Source organism: Erpetoichthys calabaricus, chromosome 4 (genome assembly GCF_900747795.2).
Source record: "Erpetoichthys calabaricus chromosome 4, fErpCal1.3, whole genome shotgun sequence".
Taxonomy (NCBI): Eukaryota; Metazoa; Chordata; class Cladistia; order Polypteriformes; family Polypteridae; genus Erpetoichthys; species Erpetoichthys calabaricus.
In genome coordinates, this window is record NC_041397.2 from 192946838 (window position 1) to 192966206 (window position 19369).

Sequence of the window (19369 nt, forward strand, 5' to 3'; positions counted from 1 at the left end):
ATATGTTGATTTGGTGTAGTTTGTAGTGATGCCCAAGAAAAATACAGAACACTTATAACAGAATTTCTTATATAATAGGCATTTGTGGATAACAGCAAACAGTACCCAAAACTTCCATAAAATCTCATGTTACTCATGTTGTATAATCTACGTCAAGACGTCCAGTTGTATGATCACAACTAAATCAGCAGTGCTGGTTTATCAGGTCATTTGAACTTTTACAATGACTGCTTGCACCAACATTTCATATATTATACTGTACAGTTAAGCAAACCAGTTTAGCTCTTCAGCAAGTTTTTTTTTTTTTTGCTGCAGTATCTTCTCCTTACTAATTCGAATGTATGCATGAAATTCTGCCCAGTTCAGATATGTTCTCTTAAAGGAAAAGTTTGGTATTTTTTAAGTCAAAAGGTATTTCTTCTCAGTTAAGGTATATAATAATTTGCCACATTAAAGTATGTAATAGTCAATAACAGCTCTTAAAGATAACATTTTAAGGGGAGAAATATGGGCTGGAGGAACCCATGCCCCAGGGGCCAAAAAGTTGCTATGGAATAAGACAAATACCAAAGTGAAGTACGCAGCCAGTCTCCTTTAAAAATGTCTGATTCTCACTGGTTTGCTTTTTTCCTTGCTAAATGACATGAATATATTATTTTGCATTATTGTCAATCTCAAGGTGTGATCAATATTTGGTAACACTTTTGGCTTGAAAAATAGTTGTATTCAGTAAGTGCTAATGTTTTATTTTCACATACCCCGGTATCCTTCACTTCCATTATAAAAGGCAAGAGTAGGCTAAGTATTTTTTAAAATTTATTTAAATAATGCATTACTTTCTAACACAATTTCATGTAGCAAGCTAACACGTACCATTATTATGAAAAAATGACTGACTTGAAAAATGCCAAACTTGCCCTTTAATTGATATTACCTTAACAACTAAGAGATAGTATTGTTATAAACATGCAAATGATTAAATGTTAAGTAATGTTTCAAGTAAAATATGTTGGAGTATGTTACTCATTTTTTTTCCCCATTTTTTCCTATTATGTAACATCTGTAAAACATAATCATAAACTGCATTGTTGAATAACCTCAGATGACATTTTGTCCTTTGTACATTTTTGTTTTTACAGTATTCATGGTTTTTCTTTGAAGCTCTGATAAAGTCAATGGCCCAGTATTTAATAGATAGTGCTAAAGTCAAGGTGAGAATGAAATTTAATTTATCACATGGAATTAATTATACACGTATCTGTACTTATACACATATACAATTATATGTGGGGACTTTGTGTGTACGATATTATTACTTGTTTTTCTTTACTGACTAATTCTTTCCTTATTTTTTGTTCATTAATTAGCTGTTATTACCCCTAAATTATTATCCAGTTTACAATTTGCATATAGTACTTGGTTGAATACAGTTGGAATCAGTTCATTATTTTTCAGGCAAAGATCCATTTGTAATTTTGAGTTAACATCCATGATCTCCTAAGTTATCTGAGAAGCAACAGATTGTCCAAAATGAAAAGTTATAGTGACAGTCCTCCCAGCATACAAGCCTGTTACACAATATACTCTATATTGTGGCCGGTCATGGGAAGAACAGGCCGTGACAACTGAAGAATAGTTGGGACACCAACTGGGTCATCCCTTTTAATTTCCTTTTTTTCTTTTTTTAACTGAAAGTTAATGGCTTCTGGCTACAAAACAAAGTGACCACAAGGGCAATGAAATAACACAAACAATAACGCTCTCTATAGCCATTTCTTTAACACAAACAGTCTCCCAGGGAGCTCTGGTTTGGTCAGGTCTCGGTTTCAAAAGACACCTCCTTCCAGGCATTTGGGCTTCTTACCTCTGGAGGACCAGAAGGAGCAGAGCTGATTGCCCTCACCGAGCAGTTTCTCTGAGCTGTGGAGAGAGAAAGATAAGACACAGATAGCGACATTACCCCCTCTCACCCAGCGAATTATCACATACCTTGAATGATCCAGCAAGGAGATCCTCCAACATGCATGTTTGGCAATATATTGATGTAATATTCATACTTTTGAACACTCTGAAAAAATGTATGTACTTTAAAACTCATATTTACAGCTATATTCATATGGTTTCCAGAGTCTACATGACCTCTGCTGGTGACCATACCAAGAGATGAACAGAAAGACAGACAGATGGAGCTGTTTCATATTAAAGATGTTCTCTGAGTTTTGTGCCATAGTGTTACTGCCTTGTTTTAATAGCAGTAGACTCCAGCACTCCATGCTAATTCTAATTGTTGTGCATTCCTTGTTCAGTGACAACCTGTTGTTTTGATTTGATTTTTTTTTAGCACTGTTCCTGTTTTTGTACATCAACTATATCAATTTAATTAATTACTATGTTTAATTATACTTATTTATATCCATTTCTTAATTACTGTTTAGTGTGTCATAATCCACCGGTCACTGTATTATTAGAATGCATTGGTTAATTCTCATGTCTTTCGTCCTTTTTGCTTTTATAATCAACATTATAATTGTACATTAAATTATAATTCACATACCCTGAATTATAGATTTTCTGTAGAAAAGCTAAGTTAACCATACTAGTCTAAGTTATGAGAAATTTACCTTTAGCAACCTTTGAGCAAAGAGTCTTTATCCGCACCCACCCAAAAAGTGGCTGTGATGTAGCTGTATTGTGATAAGAAGGAGGATTATTGTAAGAAAATCCTGCATCTGACCATATGCTGGAGAGGTGTGTTCTTGAATCCTAGCCTGACTGTTGACAGACTACCAGACATACCTGGTGAGAAAAATCCATGCTGACTGTCTAACTAATAGAAAGGGGGAGTGTGTACCGGGTAATAGATGATAGAAATCACACTACCTTTATTGAGCTACCCAAGCTGTTTTCATAATAGAAGAGACATGAAGCTGCCAGAATTGTGTCAGTATTGTACATGTCAAGATTTAGCATCCTTCGTAATAATAGCAGATACTGAGGACTTGTTTTCCTAAAATGAACTAAAAAGGGACTCATGAAAACTGACCCTGTGTAATTTTTTGGGGGGTTTTGAATCAAGCTGGCAATGTAATGCCTTTCCAGGACTATATTGTTTTGAGTAGCCTATATAGCAACAACAGAGAGCTCTTCATTACCATCCAAGACTAAGAGATTATAATGCCCAAGACTAAGAGATTATAATGCCCATCTTGTCTTGTAGGGTTGAGAATGCTATGATAAGAACTCCAGTTATATACTGTACTACAAAACCATGACTTAGTGTACTGTATGTAGTTTATTTAATATAAAGCCAAGCGGAGATGATTCTAATTCAATTGCCATTCTAAACTGGAGAAAGCTTGATAATATTCGTCATGGCACTGATAAGTGGCAATGTGTTGCATGTTGGTTAAATAATTACACTGTGCTCATGAAAATACTACCAGTATGACTACTTATACTGGCAACTCGATTCACAGTGAACGTAGTGAAAGACAAAAACTGTTTTGCTCAATGCAAAAAAAGTTAGGAAATTAAGTAAATGCTCTTTCCTTAAGTACTGAAATAGCATTTGAAACATCTCATAACCGTAAGTGGAGTTTGATTAAGGCAGACTAACCTTAAAGAAATAATTAAATTTCTTTCAAGTCAAAACTGTACTACTGCATATTTACATCGTATCTCTTGTCAAAAAAGTAAATTGGTGATTATATAAAGTTCCAGTACAAGATAGGTCTTGCATACATTAATAAATTTTAAAATCTGAAGTTATACGAAATTACATAAATATCTTTAACAGTATTTAAATGACAGAAACCATTGCTTTTTTAAGTTTGTTTGTCTACTGATTGTAACTGTAGCAAAATAAGCACTTTCTTATTTTTTAGCAAGTAAAAAATGTAAGCATTGCATAACATAGCAATGTGTTCTGGGAATTAGTAAACTGATAATTAGATGGGGTTTTTCAATTTTTTTGCTTCATGAAAACAGCAATGTGATCTCTCACAGAGGTATTCATGATGCATTAAGTGAGATTTGTTTAGAATGCCACAGTGCTGTTTTTACAGAAAGACATAAGCTCTATCTATCTATCTATCTATCTATCTATCTATCTATCTATCTATCTATCTATCTATCTATCTATCTATCTATCTATCTATCTATCTATCTATCTATCTATCTATCTATCTATCTATCTATCTATCTATTAACACTAAACTGTAAATTGGAGATTGTTAAGTATTTCCATCTGTTGATTCCCTTCTGATGAATCAGAAGATAAGAAGAAAATCTGTATGTTCTGCATGATGTCTTGTTGTACTAACTTATAATGCTAATTTCTTCTAAAAACTTATAGTAGCAAAAGTAACCACTAAAAGTAAATGTAAATAAGATGTTTTAGTTCATTTAGTGTACTAGTATCTACTTTCTTCTTTAACTCACACAGGCCTGCTTATGATAGGTTTTGAAACAAACTCATAGCAGTTTTTATTTTTTTTTTACTTTGAGTCTAATGTATGTACATTTATATTTTTTCCAGTTGTCCAGGAACCAGCGATTCTCCGCTTCTTTTCACCATGCCGTGGAGACTCTAGTTAACATGCTGATGCCCCATATTACTCAGAAATACAAAGAGAGTTTGGAAGTGGCAAGAAATGCAAATCATAGCCTTGCAGTTTTTATTAAGGTAAACAGCCATTTTTTCATATCTCTCTAATATGTATTTTAAGAGCAGACATGGACTTCATTTGATAGTCCTGTTTTCTTAATTCTAGTGATTTAGGTGTGCTTAATGAAATGATATACAGAATATAAACTACTAATTTTGTTGAATGTGTAATTGAGGTCTCTGGAAGGTACCATCACTTTTTTAGTTAACTATATTGTTAGAAATTACACCACAATGTGGAGATGGCAAGTAGGAGCCGGGAGGACCAAAGAAAATTTGGGGTGCTAATTGGGCCACCCTGCTTAGTGCAGTTGTCCAAAACATAGAATGGAAATAAGTGCCCATTGGTCCAACTGAAAAAAAGACTTCATACAGTATATGCTCTTTTAGCCTCAAAGTCTTTTCTAAACAATAAGCTCTAACAAATGGGTCTGAGACCAGAAGCTCATGTTTGCTAGACAAAGTTCCATCAACTGAGACACCATCCCCCATGAGCCCTCAGCTTTATACCATCCCGTACTTAAAGGACGTGGCTTACTTGCAGGCACCCATGCAAGATAACAAGCTAAATATTTTGGTTCTTTCTATCACTTTGTCTTGCACATGAAAAATTAGTTTCCCCGTAGGTGATGGGAGGGTTCAGCAAAAATATCTTTATTACAATTTCACCGAGTGAGTTTAAAGTTTCTACAGAAACTGCACAGAGATGTTGTTTAACAAAAAACATACAGAAAAGATACAGATAAAGCAATGTAAACTGCAGTAAAGCAGCATGAGCACAAGGCAGCAGTATGACCACAAGTAGGGCTCTGCAGCACAACAATTATCTTACAATTACACACAAAGTCAATCTATTGTTTTCATGTCTTCATGTGTATGATTTAGGTACTCCAATTTCCTTCACACAACAGTGGTGAAGTAATCTTGCAATGTTAGCCACAGTTGTTTTTTGTTCTGCCTCACAATAACAGAGTTTAAAACCTGAAACAGTCACTTTCTACATTGGGTTTGCTTGTTTTCTACATGTCTGCATAAATTACCTCAATGATACCTCCACATGCAAAACACAAAGATTATGTTGATTGTCAAGTACTACAGTAAGAGGCCCATTACGAGTGTAGTGTGGATGGCCTGGTAAAACTGGTTTCTGAGACCAGAAGCTCATGTTTGCTAGACAAAGTTCCATCAACTGAGACACCATCCCCCATGAGCCCTCAGCTTTATACCATCCCGTACTTAAAGGACGTGGCTTACTTGCAGGCACCCATGCAAGATAACAAGCTAAATATTTTGGTTCTTTCTATCACTTTCTCTTGCACATGAAACATTAGTTTTCCCGTAGGTGATGGGAGGGTTCAGCAAAAATATCTGTATTACAATTTTACCGAGTAAGTTTAAAGTTTCTACAGAAACTGCACAGAGATGTTGTTTAACAAAAAACATACAGAAAAAATACAGATAAAGCCATGTAAACTGCAGTAAAGCAGCATGAGCACAAGGCAGCAGTATGACCACAAGCAGGGCTCTGCAGCACAACAATTATCTTACAATTACACACAGAGTCAATCTATTGTTTTCATGTCTTCATGTGTATGATTTAGGTACTCCAATTTCCTTCACACAACAGTGGTGAAGTAATCTTGCAATGTTAGCCACAGTTGTTTTTTGTTCTGCCTCACAATAACAGAGTTTAAAACCTGAAACAGTCACTTTCTACATTGGGTTTGCTTGTTTTCTACATGTCTGCATGAATTACCTCAATGATACCTCCCACATGCAAAACACAAAGATTATGTTGATTGTCAAGTACTACAGTAAGAGGCCCATTACGAGTGAGTGTGGATGGCGTGGTAAAACTGGTTTCTGACTTGTGCCTTATGTTGCCAGGATAGCCCTGTATTTGAATATACTGGTTTGGCAAATTAATGAATGACAGAAACATTTACATTTAATAAATACAGGTATATAGCACATTTCAAAAATCTATACTCAATGTTTAAATTTAAACTTTAGTTAATATAAAGGCTGATATTGAGATGAGGTATGTCCAAACTTTTTAATAATAATAATAATAATTCACGTATAATAAGGTATTTTAACTAACAATATTTAACTTTTTGGAAAAATAATTAAGAATAAATGCTCTGGTTGCTCAAGTGTGTAAACCTTTCTAATGGAAGTTGTGTTCTCAGATTTATTCAGTCACATTTCAGACAAAAGTACAAAAGTAATTTGCCTTCACCTCTCATTAGACTGAAGTGTTTCTCATTATCCCTAAATAAAATTACCTTTCTCTTGATCACACAGTACACAGTTAACCATAGTACACAAGTGGCTAATAATGTATATATCTTGTTGTTGTTATTTTTTTTTTTTTTTTATGCATTTTATTGATTTTATTAAAATCAAATAACATTCCATACAAGCAAGTCAAGGTTAACAAGACTAGGTTTGAAACACATCAACCAGCACTCATAAAAAGAGTGCTAGGCCAGCAGTGCAAAACTTTAAACAAGTAAAAATAAGTAAATAGATAAATTAATAAATAGAATAAAAAAGAGGGGAGAGAATCTGCTTCCCCAATTTAAATGCTTTTTCTGAAATGTTATTGATTAGATCCTGCTAGGTTTTGAAAAAGTTTTGTACAGATCCTCTGAGTATATCTTGTTATTAAGTGGTTCAGATCAGGTGAAGCATATAAAAATTATTTTTATATATCATTGTAAAGTGAAGTGAAATGTAGCAAAAATGTTATTATTCATTGTGCGGTACATCTTAGTACAAGAAAGATCGGGCCTGTTTAGATTAATGAAAAACATAAGATGAAGAGTTCAATCTACCAGTAAGACTAAATAAAACAGTATAACGGAGGAATATATATATTTATATATAGCCTAAAAAAAGAAAATGGGAAACAAAATAAAAAATAATAATTTAAAGGCAAGCAGAACAAATAATTAATCCATCCAAAAGAAAGAAGTATTTCTAAAGATATACACTGTATATGTATATTTTCTAAATATGTTCAATAGAAATAGACACACACACATACAGTTTTTAAGAAGTTAAAAGTTAGTAATAAGGCCTTTGGCAGAAAAAGGTTATGGATATGAAAACAGAGCAGCCAAAACCACAAGTATGATAGTATTTTGCAGAGTATAGTAAAAATTTTAAAAAAAAAAATGTTTCTCACACACTTAAGAAGACTCTTCCTTGTGGTCACTTAGTAAATGATAAATTTTAAGATAGTTTGTCTTCAAAGTATAACATCGGTGTAGATCAGTAATCCTTATCTCTGCTTTATGTAAAAAAAGGGATTTAATCTCAATTCTTAAAATGTACAAGTTTTTAAATTTTGTTAAAAATGAAAGCAGCATACAAATTTGGATGAGTGCAGAGTACAGATACAATACAGAGCTTTGCCTAGTTGGAATCCTTTGGGAGTTTTTTGATATAAAAAGTTGTGAAATTTGTAGATAAGATCACAAAATGAAAAAGACAGCAAGTAATTACCAAAGAACACTTTGGTGCCCTCAGTTTAATGTAGCTAAATGCAAAATACCCTGTGTAGGCATATTAAATAATAATTATCATAAATGATCATAAATCAAGACTGAGCCAAAAAGAAGTGATTGAGCTGAAAATGATACAGAGGTTTATTTTGATTCAAGTTTCTTACTCTTCATTTACTGAAACAGTTATAATTACTAAAAAGGGACAAATAAAATAAAGGCTTTGTTTCAGAAATGGATACGTCCAATTGTAAAGACCCATAAATATTCCAAGTAATCTACTAATTTAAAGTTTATTCTCCTTGTACCAGAGTGTGTAATTTAATTATAAATGTTTGTTATCATTCTGTCGCCTAAGTGAATAATTTACATTACTGCGATTAATGTTACAGAGATCTAAGTCAATTTTTTATCTTATTTACTTTTCTTTATTTCATTTTGAGTATTTTGTTAAACCAGATAATTCATGATAAACACAGATATGTGAAAATAAGAACTGGCTATTACTCATCAAACAGCTTCATCTGTTTGGTACTTCAAGGGTTGTAAGTATTAGCAAAGAGAAGGCATTTCAGTATATCCCCCAGGGGAAAATAAATACCCCAAAACATTAGTAATGCTGAAATTTGGTTACATGATAGAAGTAAGAAAATTGGGCAACACTTGTATTTTTATTTGTCAATAATAATGTTGTAGGGAGTAGGATATTCTTAGACACCACATTCTTTGTCAGTCTCAGTGCAGGTAAATGGGTCTTGCAGTTCATGCAGTTGAACGCCTTAGGCACAGCATTGCCACTCACCAAGTTGAGGCTATAATTGCATAGAGAAATGGAGCTGCCACTTTCTGCAAATGAAGGCGGCAACCAGAAGTGAAGTGGAAGGAAGTAAGTTCAGCTAAGCTCAATGATGATATGCTTAGCAAGTTGCATTCTTGGGTAAACACAAGATCCTTATGTACATTTTCTTCGAACAACAAGGGTGGGGGACAACAAGCCCTTGGTAGTGAAATGCATGCGGTATTGCAGAGAATTAGGGTGTCCTCTTGAGATCAGACTGTGATGTGTCGCTAGGCTCCAGTTCACAAAGCAGATGTAGGGAAGTGCCGGTACAGTGTACTGTCCCACTTCAAGTTCTGAATACAATACAAGCTGGGAGCAACAGCATGCCTTGGTCAGTTAAACAGTTTGTCAGCACAGTAATAGGGTCCTCAATGGGCAGAACATAGTATATGGTTCACCAGGCAAGATGTGAAAGAAGGGGCCTGAGCTGCCTGAAAAGCTTGTATATTGTAATCTTTTGTAATTATTTGGCTTGATTTCTCATTGCATCCATAATGGTTAACATGGTACAACACCCTACTACTATGGTTCATCATATTAATTTGTTTCACCTGTTCTTTTTGGTATCTATCTATCTATCTAATACAGAATAGGGAGTACTGCATAAAACATTCAGTTTATTCCATAGGCCACGTACAGTATATATAAATATATGTGCACACACATGCATCTAATGCTACTGTATATAGAGAGAGTTTTATAAGTGTGGAGTAAATAACATACTGTTGAAGTAGGTGATATACTGGGGCAAAATATTTTTTAACAAATTAAACATGCTAGTACACTGCGTGTTCTTGCCTTTTTATGTTTGTATTTCTTTAAAACTGCTGTCTAATTTTGTGATTGATGAAAAAAAGGTTGTAAAATGAAGAGAGTAGTCTGCTATTCTCTTGATTTTACTGGTAGATTGTAACATGGTATTAGGTTTCACTGCAAGGGTATTTGAATTCATGAATAGCTATTGTTTCTTTGCCAATGCCCCTATCACTTCTTTTCACGTTGTTCGTATAGCAGGTTTTCTTATCATTTAAATAAAAAAATGTGTATTTTTACTGTATGAAAGGAAATTGTTTGAAAAGAGAACCATTTGTTGGCGTGTAGCTTTTCATATAAGGCAAAATGAGAGTCTGTGGTAGTGTTGACAACAGCCAAGTTATTTGATGTGTTCTGTGGCATTGGATTCCCATTCATCCACTTATTCATTTTCCATAAAGACCTGCCAATAGCTGGCTTCATTCTCTTTATGGGTGATAGGAGTAGTAAATAGAATGCTGAAAATAGCATAAAGTAAGTCTAAGATTCAAGGTGAATGACACATGTGCTGTCTGCTTTTGACATTTCTCTTTGCTCAGAGTTGACATAAAAAGGTATTATTTATTTTCAGTCAGTTCTGGCTTTTAGTGAATTCCAAGATGACTGAAGCATTCACATTCTTTTCTGTTTCTTTCAGAGATGTTTCACTTTCATGGACAGGGGGTTTGTTTTCAAACAAATAAATAATTATATAAGCTGTTTCAGCCCAGGAGATCCAAAGGTACAGTGATTTATTTTCTTTATTTTTAAATCTTGTGCTTTTCCTCAGAGTCATTCAGTGCAGTAATACTTTTGCTAATTTGAATTTTATACTCTCTTTTTAGACACTTTTTGAGTTTAAGTTTGAGTTTCTTCGTGTTGTTTCAAACCATGAACATTACATTCCCTTAAATCTTCCCATGCCATTTGGGAAAGGAAGAATCCAGAGGTTTCAAGGTAATCTCAAAAGTCTTTTGATTCATATGTCATAATTCAATGTTACAGACATGGAGGTTAACTAGAAAGCATTAGTTAACTGTCATGTTGCAAGTTGATGGCTACAGAATTATATGACAAGTGTATTTTGACTTTTATTTTTAGCCAGTCATGTACTAATTATTGTCAATGCGTCCATGTTTTTATTCAGTTATTAATTTTCACGTAAACTGTGAATTTAATATAATATTCAATCTTGTAGCATTCACAGCTTTAGGTTTCTAGCAGTCTTGTCACTAAGTAGTTTTTAGTTCTTACAGAATATTAACATCAGTAATTATTCATTTTCAGTCAATTCTATGCTTTGCATTTGGCTGATTTCTGGCAATTTTTTATTTCCTTTTTATTTTGGCTCTATTTAGCACTCATACAGTAGACGCGGTTTATCTTTATAAACCAATTCCCTAAACCTGCTTTAACAAGCTTCTAGTTGCATCAGTGGGGAGGAGTACAGTGGGAGTAGCATCCATGAAGCTGAAACCTTAGCACCCCAGTGCTTCACTCCATAGATCAATCATTTTTTGTTCTGGCTAACCCCTTATTAGGCAGAGATGCACCATTTTACTAATTTCTTTTCTGTTAATAATGACAGTATTATGTGTTATTTATTTTTTAACAGCAGTTTCTTTTGTGTTTTATTCCACTGTGTTTCCTCTTTTTTCTTTTCTATAAATTAGCCTTTCTTTCACCAAATGTGGAGTCACATGATACTCCTGTAGGTAGGTGTAAGGTGTGATGCTTGCTTGTTTTGATGTGAAAAAAGGAAAAACAAATGTATTCATGACAACAAATAAAAAAAAAAAAAACTGCAGTTTTTACTTGAACCACAGAAACAGTTTGCTGGGGATGTGTTCAGAATGCTCAATGTTACAACTATTTTAATTTAAGATTTGTATATTGTATTGAATATTGTTTTACATCATAGTAATAGGGTAAAGATAAAGAATTAAATAAATTAATGATGTGTTTTACTAGACTACATTTAAGACATATAGTTCTCTTGAATTTTGATAAATCAAGCCCCATGTCAAAACCATTTTAAGTGAATTTAAAGAAATTGCACAATCATTTTACAACATAGTGCATTTTGGACCCAGCCTTAGTTTTATAATCATTCATATCTATGACTGGTAAGCATTTTAGACCTCTTATATTGCATATGGACTGTGATTGGCTTAATCTCTTTTATTTTAAGGGTCGCACACTGAAATGACTGCTCCCTCTTACTTCCATAGTTTTCTGTTTGTATTGTTACTCCAATTGTAAATTACAAGACAATAAATGTCTGAAATTTGGCAAAAATGTAACACATTTTAGGTTGTAGAATGTCTTAGTATTTTTCCTTGATTTTTTTCCATATTTGAATTCATCTGCCTTCGTTATTTCCCTTTTTGATGCATATAATATACTTTTACCATACATTTTTTTCTATAAAATGATGCTTATTTTCAGGAGGTAATATGAGTGAGGTTAGCTATTGTTTTTATATTTACAGTGCACTTACTGGAGACTAGAAAGCTGTGAGTTTGATTTTTATAAAAGTTTAGTTATGTGGCAGTAATTGTTTTATTAAGACATTTGCATTGTAGATGGCTATCCATTATACAAGTAGCCAATTAAAACAACTAAATAAATCAGCACAGTTAGTGGTTGTCATTCTTAATGTGTGCACCCATGCGAACAACAGCTAAATAAAGCTTATGTGAGTTGTGGCAGCTGTTTTTATTAGCAATGCTCTAGTATGCCTGGGAAAAACACATAATGTGGTCTTGTATTTGTTGCACATGTTTTAATGCATCAATATCTACTTTAAAAGCTCTGAACCTACAGTCATCAACCAGTCTTTTTTATTCATGTATATCATATGAGATAGCTTTTCTTTTTTGTTTTCTGCATTTTACACAAAACATTTTATAACTTTATGGAGTTTACATATCTGGAAATGTTCAGGACTATACAGTCTATGATATATTGTACAGTACTCTGTACTTATAACAATATTAACCTAATGAACCTATAATCCTATAGATACAGCACTGTGTCTTATTCAAAACCAAATTTTCATCTTGGGTACTGCAAAAATGTAATAACTTTATAGTCTTGGCAATTGTTGGCCAAAACTCAACAAGTGTTGCTGCTTGATTATTTGGTTCTAAGTATTGTAAAAATAAAGGATTCATTCACATTTATTACTACTGTTTAGTGTTTCATGAAGATAGAAAGTGATCAATCTATAAAGAATTTTTTTTTGGTTGAGTGAAGTATAATGCCTGGTGTGTACAGTCAATATACAGGTTGTGCACCCCTAATCCAAAATACTCCAAATTCTGAAACTGAAACTGCTGATGTTCAATTGTGATAGTCTAGGAGTTGATATGAGGTTGAAAAAAAATGAGTGCAATGTTTGTGAGAATGTGATTTGTAAAATGTTTGTTTGTTGTAAACAGTCTGTGAAACCTTGTCAATAATAGGCAAGAAGGAATGCCGCTAAAAGAGTTGATAACAAAGAACGACAGGAGATGCAAATTTCAGTACTCAACACTAGTAGAGCAATGGGTGATGCTGCACACCAAATACCTTATAACTACAAATTAAAATAAATAACTAAAGGAAGCTAACATTATAGTCTAATTGAAAATGCAAAACATGCCATGCCAGAATATAGCTGTAGTGCTTTAACACATAGTAAGAATACTTAGACCACAATTCTTATCTAAACTCTGTTTGCTGTTATTATGCCGTATACAAATGTGATAGTCAAAATGACAGAAGGGTATTGTAGCAGATAGAAGCACTTCTCGAACACGTGGATCCAAGTAGCTTCAGTGGTCTGTGTGTGTGTCTGCCAGTCTCTTCTGTTGCCACACTCATTACAATGTACAAATTAATCATTAAGTTTCAGTTACCTTGTGCTACTGAGATCCTCAATGAATTACAGCAGTTTTAGCTTTTTATTTTCTCACAGCATCAAGTTTTTTGCTGTTTTTTTTCCTCTATCCTTAAAAGCCTGTCAGCTTAACTAAACAAGACAAGTGTGCTTTTATTCAAGAATAAAACTGAATAAAAGAAAAATAAAACTTATTTTGTTATAGGCTGCTTGCTGCCAGTGCTGATTGACACATTTGCAAAACAAAGACGCTGATGAGGAGGTGCAAGGGAATTTAAGGTGGCCCAGCATTACAAATATTGTGGTAGGCTTCAGGGATTCTAGTGTTATGGTGCAAAGACTAGAGGAATTGAGAGTGGGTGTTTTAGGAAGATACAAATATTCCAAAGTCAAATCTGTTCAAGAGTTCCAGCTGCTTTAAAATATGTACAGCTCCTTTTTTCTCAGAAAGGTACTTCACTTAAGTAAAATTAAAATAGCTTCAGTGTTTTTGTTTTTTTCTTGTTACCATTTCAAAGTGGCCTTTTTGAGGTGTTGCCTCTGCCATAGCCACATCTTTATTCTAGTCTGTGTAACATAACTTCTTTTCATACTCTTGCATTTTATAGATACTTTAGGAGCTGTGATTCTGCTGGGTAACATGTTTTTAAGTTTCCATTAAGAATAATTACTTATGTAATTACCTTTGCATAAAGAATTGATTTGTTGATTGGATGAAGCGCATAACGCCTGTTGTGTATAGCAAATATCATACAAGATTTTCAGATGCTTCAAAATACACCCAACTCATAATATGTCTTGGAGGTAGTAGACTCAAATAAGAAGATAAAGAACAAAAATTATAATTAAAAGAGTGAAGTTAAAGGTTTTTATTGCAGGGTGCAGGTTGCATTTGTTACTTTTACATATACAGCAATTTCAGTTATAATCATTGTAATCACTGTGTAGTGCACAGGTAAGGTACTTGACCAAAAACTCATTTTTGGGTTTTATAACATTTCACAACCCAGCAATTTAAAAACTTTGTAGAAAATTTCTTTTTCAGATTCTAGTAAATTGTATCAAAAAGTTTTAAAATTTATTCTGTGTTGAATAAACATGCTCTATTATTAACATAACAGACTCCTAAATGTGTGGTTTATGCATAGGATTGGCTGATCTAAGGCCATTAATTTTCAAATGCAGAATGTATGTTTTGAACATGGTCAGAAAATGTTAATGATAGCAAAACAAGAAGTTTTCTCTTTCATGACTAGATTTTAGAAGTATAGAGATGTTTTCTAGTGAACAGTGAAACAGTGAAAGAATGTTATTCAGTTTATTTCATGAGATATTAATGTAGCATGTTCTTAGATGTGAAATGTATCTCTCAAGGTGGGATATGTCCTTTTTTTGACAACATCAGGCGCATCACTTTAGCTGCGTCTGATGTTTTCATTGCAAACAGTAGGTTTTTTGTTTTTTTTTTGGAGAGATTAGCCAATGACAGCCCATACTGGTGGTTTATGAGGTATTAATTTGTACCACTTGTGTACCACTACATCCATTTCAGAAAATACCACCTTAATTGTGATTTGTGGTGATTTCTCTTGAAACTAGCATCTGGTGCGTTGCCATAGTCATTCATGAGTTTCTGATTCTGTTTAACATGCAAATTAACTTTATTTGTTAATGAAGTGCTTATTTGCTGCTTGGCTTCATTATTTTTGTTTGTTTCTTTTCTTGTTTCCATTTTAAAGTGGCCTTTTTAGGAAATTGCCTCTGCCATAGCCACATCTTTATTCCAGTCTTTGTCACATAATCTTATCACCCTGTTGCATTTTATGGATGGTTTAAGTGCAGTGATTCTCATGGATAACATTGTTTATTTAACATTAGGAATATGTATTTAATTAAGTAATGCTATTTATAGCTATCTTTGTAATCATAATTTTTCAGCAGTGAACTGCACTGACATTTACAATTCATCAATGTGCTTATATTAATATGTGCTAAATTGCCTCTGTTGTTTCAGTTTGGTTTTTTTTGTTGTCAACTAACTATTTTAAAGTGTGTGATCTGTTTTGCCACTGGCTGTTTGATTATTGTCAAATCTTGTTTTAAAGTGTGGGTGGTTTGAAATCATTAGTACTATATGTAATTAGTGATCCTCCAACAGCAGCAAAAATAATTTGAAAAAACCTCCTATTAACCACGACACTGTATTGCTTACATAATTAAACATGCACGATTAAGAAGTATGTAAACGATACAGCTCATAAAAAGGCAGTGCAAAATTTTGTATCTTGCGTCATTTAGAATATCATATTAATAATAAATGTAGATAACTCTTTCTTGCATACAAAGACACCCTTTTTGCACAGTATAAAATACTGAATATATGTGGATTGCCAATGTAGTGCAACTTCTCCATAGAAATTTGTCGAACAGTCCTACATTTTGAGTAGAAAATATTAGCTTTATTTTAAAAAATAGAACATCCTCTACATGAATTAATTGTATTGACAAAAATAATGAACACATTGATTAAGTAGTTCCTTAATGTGACACATTGGTGCTTTCTGTATTACGCTTTGTCTGTTTTGCTTCTTTAAAATACTTTATTTTTGTTTATTCAACATATTTACATGCAGTGTTTAACATATTTTTGTGACTGCTTTGTTCTTTTAGTGTCCTACTAAACAGTGTAATTTCATGTGTCACAGTGAAATGAAACCTGCTTATTAATCCAGACCCAACCATGGATCAGTTGCCGGCACTTCTACACACTTACATGGGACCAATTTAGAATTACCAATGAACGTATATGGCTTAGAGATACGAGTGGGGAAAAAATAGAGCAGCTGATTAAAAATAGGACGAACATATAAACTCTACAGAAACAAAACTGAACATGTAATATAAACCTAAGATGCTAGACCTGTGAGACATCACAGCTAACCACTGTTTCACCTAATGAAAATTACTTGTTAAAATTACATTCCTCTTTACGTATGCTATTTCGGGAATATTAATTTTTACATACAAATAGGTCAATTTTATATTAACTCATGAATATTTAGATGTTTCTTATAATGTGCTATTATCATCTTAGGCTTACTAAGTGATAATTCTATGTTTCAATGTAATCCAAAAATGTAATAATTACAGTTTATGTACACAACACATTAAACCACAGGATATTTATTTTGTGCATGATTCATCTGGTGAGTGGGTAGTAAAATGTAATGCTTTACTAACAATTTTAGTTAAACACAAGTAAACAAAACTTTATAAATCCATGTAAGTGCTTTGGGTTCACAGTAGTTTTTATGAACTTGGTGAGAGTTCATTTTAGCTGCTTAACTGTTTTTCTGTGGCTGGTGCCTGTCTCTAGAGATTAGGTTTTGTTTTTTATAAATACATCAGTGCTACAACTGCTTGAAGGTCTGGAAAATTTTTCTCATGTTAACAAGCTTTCCTTTTTATTCCCTTCAGACCTCCAGCTGGATTACTCATTGACAGATGACTTCTGTAAAAATCATTTCTTGGTTGGTCTCCTCCTGCGTGAAACAGGCAGTGCACTTCAAGAGTTCCGAGAAGTCCGCCAGATTGCAATTAGTGTACTGAAAAGCTTAATGATGAAGCATAGTTTTGATGACAGATATGCATCAAAGGTGAGGAATCAGAAGGACGGGAATACCATCTCTCTCCCTAGAAAAGAAGAATAATATCTGCTAACTTAGATTTATTATTTTAAAAGAATAACATCACCCAGTTTACTTCACTATAGGTCTTTAATTATTTACAGGTAGATGAGAGCAACTGGAGAAATGGATAAGGCAATGAGTACTTCCTTTATTTAAAATCCTGCTCTTAAAAATAATTATAATAAACATTTGGTAATGAATTGTGATTATTGTAAGTGCCATCAATATGTTGAATCGCTGAGACCAATTAGTTACTGTTATACAACTATCATTAATTTAGTACAAAATATTAATTATGTTTTGAGCTTTTGTACCATACTTTGGGATCTTTATAAATAACAAATGGTGTGCCTTATTTTTGTTGTCCTTCCTCCATTTTTTTGAAAGTAATATTCACTCAAATCATGTATTAACATTTACAGGCTTTGAATTGTGGTTGTGATTAATTTGTTACTTAAACCATTCTTTGTTTATTTTTCCTTGGAGACTTTGTGTTTTTGACAATAGATAGTTTTGAGTTTGTTGTGTGTCAGCAGAACACAGTGGATTTTTATCCTGTACACTGAATTTATGCATACCTGTATGTCTTGTAATCTTCAAGGTGAGGGTCAATGGCAGATTAAATCATTATAGTCTGACAAAAAACAGCATGTAGATCATGTACAACTGAGCAGTGCAAATTACTTTAGCCTTTTATTCACAAGCACAGATTGGCCGTGCTGATCAAATGAATCATAAAACAGTATTGGCCAAGCAGCAAACTGAGAATCCTTAATCCAGTTCACTTGTTCAGGAAAAGCAGAAAATTATTTCAGTGTAGTTTACATTTATAAAAGGTTAACATTTCAAAATTTCTTTATTTATGACATGTAAAGCTTAGTATCTTCTTAAACTTGAAGGTAATATTTTATTTTTTGTTAATCATTTTATCATGTAATATAAGCCATACTAGAAGCAGGTGCATATCAGTTCCAGTACATCTTGTATTTTATTCCACGGAGAGGTTCACTTATTTTATACATCCATGAATGTGGGATTGGCTCCAGCAGACCTCTCTGACCCTGTAGTTAGGATATAGCGGGTTGGATAATGGATGGATAGATGGATGAATGTGGGTGTAACTATACTGATACATGGGTATAATGTAAAAATTGCCAAAATATTTTTTAAATATAAATTTAATACTGCAGCTGTTAAATTTTAAGTACACCCCATAAAATGTTATTTTCTTTTTTAATGTGTGGACATATTATGATTTGATTTTTAGTTTAAATAGTATCTTTAGATTAAGGTGATGTAGTTGAGAAGAAAACAATGAAAATTTGACTTTGAAATTTATTAAATGAAAAATAAAGAGGCACACCATCTTTGCCTGTGGAAAAAGTAAGTACATCCCTACTCTAATAGCTGGTGTTGGTCCCTGTTTTATAGCATGAAAGTGTCTAGGAAAGGCACTTTAACCCTTGAAGTTCTTTCTGTATTGGTGAACAAGTTAACACTTGAAATGTAAAAACTTTTACCCTTATTATGCACATATGTCCTGCAAAACTTGCCTATTCAACATTCACTCAGCACAGATAAGCTGAAATACAAAGCAAGAGTATTTCAACACTGGCTAAGGCTGACTACCACAACTTCAGGACCTTACCAGGGGCTAGAATGGAAGCCACTCTTCTAATGAGGCATCCCTGCTAGGATTCACTTATGTGTCAATCCACCTTCAGATTGCTTCCCCAGAAATGGCTACACTTAAGAAATTCCCTAGCAAAAGCCAGGAACCACTACTCCGGTTGGGCTTTTGTATCCCGATGGCTAACTTTGAAAGGGCTACACAATCTGGTAAAAGCCAAGGACTAATCACCACCTCTGACAGTACACAACCTAAATGGACACAGTTTGTTTAATTAACAATCATCGGTGTCACTTCAGTAAAACAATACTCAAACCATTTCAGTCATCACTTGTGTTTATTCGAAGGAGAATCCA

General features: G+C 33.4%; 1 protein-coding gene across 11 annotated transcripts in view; it reads left to right on the forward strand.

Annotated features, from left to right (window-relative positions):
* Positions 1 to 19369, forward strand: part of dock9b (dedicator of cytokinesis 9b) — a 441285-nt gene that overhangs the window by 331242 nt on the left and 90674 nt on the right. For 6 of the 11 annotated variants that reach the window (XM_051926269.1, XM_051926275.1, XM_051926276.1 and 3 more), the window contains exons 27-31: positions 1140 to 1211; positions 4538 to 4684; positions 10470 to 10553; positions 10657 to 10768; positions 17172 to 17350. In XM_051926269.1, the coding sequence (XP_051782229.1) occupies positions 1140 to 1211; positions 4538 to 4684; positions 10470 to 10553; positions 10657 to 10768; positions 17172 to 17350 (594 nt within the window). Of the gene's footprint in view, positions 1 to 1139; positions 1212 to 4537; positions 4685 to 10469; positions 10554 to 10656; positions 10769 to 11484; positions 11527 to 17171; positions 17351 to 19369 lie in introns of all 11 variants that reach the window. The other 5 variants (XM_051926266.1, XM_051926268.1, XM_051926272.1 and 2 more) reach the window with 1 other exon arrangement.